Genomic DNA, 9,462 nt, shown 5'->3' on the forward strand with positions numbered 1-9,462 from the left:
ATATTTCGCTAATGCAGCTCGAATGGTACTGTTTTAACTGACTGCAGTCAGAAAATTGTAGTCTTAGTCTAAGTCTTCTCATTGTCAGAGTCATAGTATAAACATCTTAAGTGTGTTCATCTAAACAGTTCGTTCGAGGAACGAACTTACTGCGATACAGGGATTCCATAGCGGATGCAAACGCATACGCGTAAAATGACATGCCACGCTCAACTTCAAATAGTGATAATTTCAACAGTGGCACGAGGGGGGAAACAGTTTTTATATAATTATAAAGAAGAAGATCTACTGAAAACATTCCAATTTGTTACATACTGGGACTCCTTGGGACTTGAAAGATCTGGCCTGCTAATTGTAACGATTCTTAAGAATTTTCTTCGTTTCATTTAACGCTATGTCCTAAAGGCACTATGTACAGTAACTATTAACGGAGGGCATATTTCTAATGTAGAAAGAATGCTCTTTATTAAGAAAAAAAAATGAAGGCAAAATATTAAAATAGACTCTGAGAAAATCTTCAACAAAAAGACCCGATTTTTCGGGCGGACAATTGTACTTTTAAAATATCCAACTTTGAATGCTCATATCATTCAAAAGTGGTACTATATTTTCTTAATTTTTTCATTTTCGACATCAGTGGACATTTAGGAATCAATGTGTACCAGGTAGGTATTCATATTAGAAAGTTGATTTTTTCATGAAATGTCACTGAATTTCTCGATTTGGACCACTGTGGACCGGTTTGGTTTTCGACATTACTCTTGCAATTTTGAAACGCGTGTAATATGTCGGATCGATTCTGGGTAAGTTGCCCAATACACTCCGCCAATAACTGACACTTACAACTTTGTAATTAATTAATAAAGAATCTATAAACAATTCCTGTTTCTCATTGTGTGTATAATGAAGTGTGTATTATGCAGCGCCATCTCTGATTTATGAGGATCATTATGCGTGAACTTATCCAGATTGTGTAATTGTTTTTCATAAGTCGGCACGTAATTTTTATTAGCGGCTCGATTCCTCTATCATTTAAGGTTAGAAACACGTCATGATAATTTGGTTTGTATTTATTTTATTAAATTATTTTGAGAGCAACCTTATATTTCCCTGTTATGATTAAAGATTATAGTGCTGTTTTTTCTTTGAAGGATTTAAATAAGCCGTCTAATTTGATGGGTGTCAGGGGTGTTTCTGGGATACAAACATAACCTTTTTTTTACTGGGTGGCATCAGATATTGGTATATTTGAATAAATTTCGATTTTTAATTTTCAATACAGAAAAAAGCAAGGAAATCTATGAGATATGCGGCAGAAGACTTGAAAAAGGGTTTAGACGCTATAGATGGAGGCATGCGAGTATTAAAAGCGAGCAAAATTTTCAAAATTCCAAGAACAACCCTTATTTATAAACATAAAGGATTATACCCTAAAGAATGCAGAAAAGGACCGCCAACAAATTTAACACCTGATGAAGAAAAATCTTTAGTAAAATGGTTAAGTCATATTGGTGACTATGGCTTTCCTGCAACAAAGAATCAACTTTTAGTCTCTGTAGAAATGTTGATGAAAAATTTAAACAGACTTAACAATTTTAGTAATCATCGGCCTCGAAATAAATGGTATTCTTGTTTTATGAATCGTCATCCGGAATTATCAGTACGAATGTCACAGAATTTGACAAAGGCGCGATCGAATATAATAGAGCAAAAAATACGCAACTGGTTCAACGAAATAGAAAATTTCCTAGAAAATAATCATTTTTACCATATATTAAATGACAGTCAACACTTTTCAATGCAGACGAAACTGCTGTTTTTTAACCCAAAAGTAAAGAAAGTTATACCTAGAAGAGGAGAATTCACAGTATATAACTTTATTAACAACGACGTAAAGGAGTGCCTAACGATACTTATAACTGCCAGTGCAGCTGGTCAGCTTGCACCACCAATGGTCATCTTTTCCTATGTAAGAATCCCCTCACACATAATAAGTTTGATACCTAATAAGTGGGGCGTGGGAAAAAGTTCTAGCGGCTGGATGACTGGACAAAGTTTTTATGAATATATTACAAATGTGTTCTATAAATGGCTATTGAAGAAAGATATTCCTTTGCCAGTCATTTTATTTGTGGACGGTCATGTTAGTCACCTTACTTTATCACTAAGTGAGTTTTGTATAGAGAAAAGAATAATAATTATTGCCCTTTACCTGAATGCAACACACATCTTACAACCAATGGATGTATCAGTGTTTCATCCATTGAAAAATGGTTGGAAATATTCTATGCAGAAATGGAAATTTGAGCACAATGGGCAAGCAATTGGAAGAGAAAGCTTTGCTCCATTATTATAAGAAGTACTTTTAAAATATGTCAAGCCAGAAACTACTGTAAACGGTTTTAAAGCTTGTGGTATTGTTCCGCTTATTTCAAATATTGACTTTAAAAAATTGTTTAAATCTAACAAAGAAATTAATTCAGATCTCCCTTCATCCAAAGAAACGTCAAAAAAATATTTAACGCAATTGAAGCAACAATTGATTTTTTTAGAATCCAAAATTGCACCGCAGACTTTGATTGAGTTTAAATCATATGGAGCTGTTTGGCCAGGTAGAATGGAAGACACGTCTTTGTTTGAAGTTTGGAGTAACATATATTCCGAAGTTAATTTATTAAAACTAACAAGAACACATTCCGAAAATCAAGATAGTAATAGCAGTACATCGAACAATGAATTTGATATTATGTACATTAGAAAATACATTAAACAATAGCTTTGAAAATAGTAATAATGAGAGACATTATTTTCATGTCAGGGAAGATGAAATAAGGGCCATAATACAACACCTACACCCACATCATCATCAGAACTATAAGAAGTACAGTCTGCAACAATAAATCAAACTAATGTACCAAACGATGTGCCAAGCCCTTTTAAAAATTGTTTATTTTGGCCGGTACCATCTAACGAACAGAAAAAAAAGAGATCGAAGGAAAAAATTCCGCTGGTTGTGACATCGGAAGAATGAAAGGATTATTATTATAAAAAAATGCCGAAAAAGAAAGAAAAGAAAAGGAAAAAGAAGAAAGAAAAAGAAAAAGAGAAATAAAGGCAGCAGAAAAACCAAATTAGAAAAAGAAAATAACTGCAAAGAAATACAAACGACTTGTTATAGAAAGTGATACTTTTACATCATCTGAGGAACTTTAAGTTTAAATTTAAATGTATTTTGAATAAATTAACGTTATATTCTGTTATTTTATTGTTTACATTTATAAAAGTGTCAGCTATCGGAGGATCTAGATGTCAGATATTGGATACACTACATTTCGGCCATGTCAGTTATTGGTGTCATTACCATTTCTTAACATTAACAAAATTTAAATAGTTTTTGGTTACGTTAATTTAAAGATAAAGGATCAATAAATCTTGATAAAATATTAGCAACTGCTTTTATGGATTTGAAATATTTTTTTATTTAAATTGTTTGAATTCTTTCTCTTCAACTGTCAGCTATTGGGCAACTTACCTTAGTACCAAGAGTAAAAAGATTGATGTATATGCATTTATATATACCAATTAAATTACATTATTCATTTCATGAGAAATAAAAACTATCAGAATATTTTTGCAATCGCATCATGTTTTGATACATAGCAATTCTGTCGTATTATGAAAAGTATATTGAAATTATATTGAATACACTGAAATTATATCAATATGCATTTTTGCCACATCTAATGGCTGACAGTGATTAATAATGTGAGGTTAATTTTTATCTATAATTTTTTTGATAATCTATAGTTTTTGTCTTAAATATTTTGAAACTTAACTTATTCGAATTATGGCAGTCTTCGATGGTTACAATCTACAAGCGGTTCACTTTTATGGCATGTGATGGTAATAAAACTAGCTGCACGTTCAACTGTAACTTTTTTCCCAATTACTTTATTGCTGCAGTAACGGCGATGACCTACCTACGAGTATTTTATTTTAACAAACTACAATAGCATTAATAACACAATACATACATATATGTAGGTATATGTTAATATTAACATAATTGTAAAAAAATAAGATGAATTGTGAAAAATTAGGAATTGGAGCGTATTCCACTTATCTTATTCTACTCCATATTCCATTCATGCAATTTTACTAATATCAAAAAGAGAAAGCATTGTAGTGATTGTGTGTGTGTGTGTGTGAGAGAGAGAGAGGGAAGGAGAGAGATTTGAAGAGGACAAATGGGTAATTAGATAGTTTGTAACGGAGCGAATGATAGGCTGGACGAGAAAAGAATGAGAGGGAATGAGTGAGAGAGCGAGAGGAGAGTGCGTGAACCGTTGGCGATGAAAGGCGAGGTGCGAGTCAGATGAAGGTGATGAGTGGGCTTAACGAGAGGGACCGGTGTAATTCAGAAAACTGTAATACAATTATAATAAAATATAAAGAACTATAGCACCATATTATGTTCTGTCCTTGCCTAAAATATAACATCGCTGCTCGACCGATCACTTTACAATAGTTTACCATTATACCGACCCCTCTGTTTTTTCTACGCGGTCTCCGTTGTCGTAGTCGGGAACAATGACGAGCCGAATAGCAGTATCTTATTCATAACAAATTTTTGCCAGATATATGCCCCACGTTGGACGCACATGGTCACGATACAGCGACCATCACAATAACGAGGTCTGACGATGAGATGGTAGGCTCGCCATAAATTTGGGATACTTCAGTTTTCCCTTCAAAACAGGTAACCTTCCTGGACGCGGAAACTTATTATTTTCGAAACGTGCTTGACATTGTTCGTAGTTCTGATTTCTTTTGGAAATACATTCCAATTTAGTCGCTGACCCTTACAAGTATTTTAGTAAATGGAATAACGATCGTGACACAAAAAGCCAATGAATCTTTTGAATGGTCAGTTTTATACGCGTAGGCTATAAACTCGCCCAGGTGTGCATGCCAGACTTTTTACGAGCGCTTGAAGACTTGTTACTTTTTATTTTACAGTTTTCAGAGAGCATAAGTGTTCTTTTGTACTTCGGAAAGAAAGTCTTGAACATAAATAGCAATATTTGTGTGTTATTCCTCTACCCATTTCCAACAGTTGTAAGTATAGTGCTTTGTTTGCTGTTTCCTTTTTCTAAACTATATTGTGCTTCATCAAGTAATTATAGGAAGCCAAAAATATATTCCATAATTGAAGTAACTTTGAAATTTGTATGTCGCATATGTTTGACAAAATACAAGAATTTAATGAAATTTACATGCGTGGTAGTTTTTCGAAAATTATTTCACACATATATTTTTATATCTGCTGACATGCATGTTGAGGAAATGAAAATAGCCCTCAAAGTTGGAGATTGAAAACACATTTTCGTTAATATCTCGGAAACTGGAGAGTGAATTTTTTTTTAAAATGTGTATTTTTGAGTAAGAAGTTTAGTTTATTACGAAAATTTCTGGAGAAATTATTTATTTCAATAATATATTAAAAAATTGAATTCTTTTCTAAATTTTTTACCCCAAATGCCGTTCAATTTTTATGTAGATTTGTACACGTAAAATATGGATCGAAATGGGGGATACGTAATTCTGGAATTTTTTGTTTATTGCAATTTAGCAACAATTATTACATACATAATTTTTGTCTACTTTTTACGGAGAAAAGTGTTCAGGTTTGTTTTCGTACAATGTAAGCCCCTTTCATATCATCATTTGCCACGTTTTCAACAATTGGACAATTTGACATGTTTATTGTCGGTAGCCAGAGAAGGTCCAGCGGGCAGGTATTGTATAAATCCTCTGCGGTACCAGCCGTCGTTGTACGAAACGTAGGTTTTTATAGGCAATGGAAATTTTAGACGAAGGTATAAGTTTAGCTATTTAACTTTTAATATTTTGAACCAAAATGTTTCTCATTTAAATGACTTGATAATTCTGAAAGCTGCTAATTTTGTTATAGTATTCAGGGTAATGCAGAAATCGAAATATAAAAATATTGCGGACTCCTAAAGATAGTACCGGATTTATACAGCCATTAGATGTGTTCGGTTTTAGAATATGGAAGAATTGTCCAGTGGACAATACAAAGTCCATCGAGATTCGAACCTGCGATAAGGGAGCATGTACGTATTACGAGTCAGGACTCCTCATCTTTTGTTTTATAAAATACTTTTAAGAAAAAAAATACACCGACTTCGAAATGCACTAAAAAGTATAAAATAATTTCTATTTCATTCAATCATACAATTACGTAACAGATGTGAACGAAACCTATTTACTCGTTAGGTAGTATATTAAATACATTTCAACCTTTTTGGAGGTGGCGCAAAATTAAAAATACCTCAGTAAACATTGCTGCCAATAACCAGTTGATTGTGGTATGACGTATTGGAATATATACATATATATACATAATTAATAATTAATACATATATAATTAATAGCAATTTCATTCTCAACTTCTCACAGCCAATTACTCTGACAATATTTAACTTTTTTACTAGATATATCTTAAAATGCTTAATTATTAGATTATGGGATTAAATTTAATAAAACACGATATATTTTTTATTAAAAATATTTATTTTATTTTATAGTTTGAAAAGAATGTTTTAACTACATGAAATTTGAGCAAATAAAAAGTTTCATTTAATGGACAATTAGAACTATTCTTTAACTCAAATAAATGTACATATCATCTGAATAGAGGTATTGTGCTAATAAGCATGTTAAAATTGTACTTTTTATGATGACTTCAAAAGGTGCCGATTTTTACAACTATTATAATTTCTGAAAGTTCTCTTTTTGGTGGGGGAAATACATTTACATACACCTCGAAGTAGTATGGGATTCATGCGAGAAGCGCATACTACCCACTAAAACCTTCACCGAAAGGTATCTTCCCTCCATTAGAACAGATATTTGAGTTTCAAAAATATACAAATACGGCTTAGTGTGACAGCTATTAACCACGATTGCCGCACGAACACGCTTCTCAATATTGCTACTCATCCTGTGCAGTGTAACGGGAATTATGGCTGAAACTGCCCCGTGGATGCGAACCACCAGTTCATCCCAAGAGGTAACCACTTGTCGATACACCTCATTCTGAAAAATTTATATGACATTTAATTTTACTTAAAATGCTTTGAAATAAATTTTTTTCTTAAAAAAATTCTGTATCTTGCGTTCAAGAATCCCCAGAAGAAAAAATCCAATGGGTTCATATCTTGTGACCTCGGGGGCCACGCGACTAGGCTGCTACGCCCGATCCACCTGTCCCGAAAGGTGTGATCTAGGAGAGCCTGAACACTAGCGGCATAATAGGCTGGAGCACTATCATGTTGGAAAAACATGTTCTATCGAATCTCTAGTAGAATTTCTTCCGAAAAAGTCGGCAGAACATGCTCCAAGTACATTTTATATGTTAATCCGTCCAATCTGTGGGGCAAAATGTGCAGACCAACAATAAAATCCCCACAAATGCCGGCCCAAAGATTCACGGACCAGCGCTCTTGCATTGCTCGTGGACGGATCGCATGTGAATTCTCATCGTTCCACAAATGCGAATTATGGGCATTAAAGCATCCTTCTCTAATGAAAAGGGCTTCATCTGTCCACGAAACGTATTTGCAGAAAGATGGATTCCGCTCAGTCTTTCCCATAAGCCACCCAGCATAGTGAACGAATGTAATCTTCTGGGTTCCTCAACATACATGTATTTGTACGGGTGCAGCGTATTTTCTTGTAGAATGCGATGAACCGACGACTTACTGATCCTAAAATAAAACACAAAACTACATTATTATAAAAAAATTAAAGTGATAGTTAAATAAAAAATAATAGATAAATAAGATGTTATCATCTGTTGCATAAATATTTATAATAATCAATTTAACTTACCCCAAACGGTGACGTATACTAAGGATCCCATCCCGGTCAAATTGTTCGAGGACTTCATTTGCCCGTGCCGTGGAGATCTGACACGAGCAAACTGCACTTTCTAGAGAAGTCTGGAATGAGCAACTCGAATATAACCGTGCAGCTAATCGTCTAAAGGAATTAGCCGACGGTAAATTTTGACCGCGATGCTCCTCTGCATACTGCCGGGCAGCTTCTTCCGCATTCCCATTATACTACGCGAAGGTGAAAAACATGTCGTAATATTGCGCGTTTGAATACATTTTCGTACGAGGGCACTTGTTGACTCGTATATTAAAGTCCGAAAACGGTTGACTTTAGATTGGAGTTCCGAAACAAATGACCTGTTTGTTAATTCTTAAGTCCAAAACGAATGACTTTGTAACTAAGAACTAGTTGAAACACAGGTCGATTAGTTAAAACGGTTGACCTATGTTTTAACTCTTTTACGTTCGACAGGATTGACGTTAATATTAACTCTGACGACATGTTTCGTCTTCGCTTCCTCGAAACGTCGGAAGTGCAAGGAGGCATGCTGATTGATTCTCATTAAAAACGTTGATTTTCCATCCAGCATACTCTTTGACTTGGGTCCACCCTCTCTTGCGCCCTGAGCGCACCTTTTTTGGAGGAGGGTGGAAAAAATACCGATGAGTAAGGGAGGATCTCAAAGGTCGGCAACGCCGGTGTTTTTCCTTTCAGGTGACACGCACGTTGTCCTAAAATGTAAAACTAAAGCTAGGAAAGAACCGAGGCCCGACCTCGATGACCCTTCGCGAAAAACCCCGTTTATGATAGAGTAGTTATTGAAGACGAAATGAAAGTTAGAAATTCTAAAGGTATTGTTCGAAAAAATGTAAAACTAAATTGCCGGCGATGGCTAAAATTTGTCTTTCAAAAATAATTGTTAGACTTGGACCCATCATAAACTACCTACGAAATCCTCGCGTATTGTATTCCGTCGCACGTTCGGATCAGCACTTTATAAATGATTCTATTAATTTATGTACATATGTTGCTAAACCATTGTATCTTTCGTTTTTGTCGCATGCTTGTAGGTGGGAGGGATGTGTAGTTATAAATCACGCGCGTACATTGTCTGCTTTTACGTACATTAAACTTTAGGTCTCCTTTTTCATTACATAGTATTGTCAATTCTTTTTTGAATTGTTATTAATAACACATCGAATTTGTACCCGTATCGCTCGATTTCGGGGATAACATTATATAGCGAAGATTACAAAATTCGGAAACAAATAAAATTTGTGAGGGAGTGTTATTCAATATAGAGAATAATCGTTTAAACAAATTCAAGTGTAGGGTTGACAAAAAAAGAAATATTGTATATTTATTGAAGAGAGTGTAATAATTAGAAAAATCAACTCCTTTCGAAGCCATCATACCAAACAGTTTTAACATATTTATCGCCATACCACCTGTATTTGGATAATATCATATATTTATTTCAGTTAACCAATAATGTCATAAAGAACAATTTTAATTATATAATGATAAATGATATTATTA

The 9,462-nt window shown here is 34.0% G+C and overlaps 2 protein-coding genes across 2 annotated transcripts; one reads left to right on the forward strand and one right to left on the reverse strand.

The window, feature by feature from the left end:
* Positions 1-1,105: 1,105 nt before the first annotated feature.
* On the forward strand, positions 1,106-3,612 carry LOC105662856 (uncharacterized). Its single transcript, XM_076541987.1, has 2 exons — positions 1,106-1,969; positions 2,819-3,612. Exons 1-2 carry the CDS (start codon positions 1,301-1,303, stop codon positions 2,825-2,827), a joined length of 678 nt encoding a protein of 225 aa, XP_076398102.1. The 5' UTR covers positions 1,106-1,300; the 3' UTR covers positions 2,828-3,612.
* Positions 3,613-6,692: 3,080 nt separating this feature from the next.
* LOC105661915 (uncharacterized) lies at positions 6,693-8,512 on the reverse strand. Its single transcript, XM_076528968.1, has 4 exons — positions 8,414-8,512; positions 7,918-8,150; positions 7,731-7,793; positions 6,693-7,122 (listed from the first exon to the last, which is right to left on the reverse strand). Exons 1-4 carry the CDS (start codon positions 8,510-8,512, stop codon positions 7,047-7,049), a joined length of 471 nt encoding a protein of 156 aa, XP_076385083.1. The 3' UTR covers positions 6,693-7,046.
* Between the last annotated feature and the right edge of the window lie 950 nt (positions 8,513-9,462).

The sequence above is a fragment of the Megachile rotundata genome, chromosome 2, assembly GCF_050947335.1.
Source record: "Megachile rotundata isolate GNS110a chromosome 2, iyMegRotu1, whole genome shotgun sequence".
In the NCBI taxonomy this organism is placed as follows: Eukaryota; Metazoa; Arthropoda; class Insecta; order Hymenoptera; family Megachilidae; genus Megachile; species Megachile rotundata.

What these genes read in the sequence shown, in the direction of transcription:
- LOC105662856 (XM_076541987.1), top strand. Translation starts at nt 1,301, where the DNA reads ATGAGATATGCGGCAGAAGACTTGAAAAAGGGTTTAGACGCTATAGAT.
- LOC105661915 (XM_076528968.1), bottom strand. Translation starts at nt 8,512, where the DNA reads ATGCTGGATGGAAAATCAACGTTTTTAATGAGAATCAATCAGCATGCC. An exon ending in AGTATACGTCACCGTTTGGG is followed by an intron (nt 7,794 to 7,917) that starts GTAAGTTAAATT and finishes GTTTTATTTTAG; the next exon opens with GATCAGTAAGTCGTCGGTTC. An exon ending in CTGCACCCGTACAAATACAT is followed by an intron (nt 7,123 to 7,730) that starts GTATGTTGAGGA and finishes TAAATTTTTCAG; the next exon opens with AATGAGGTGTATCGACAAGT.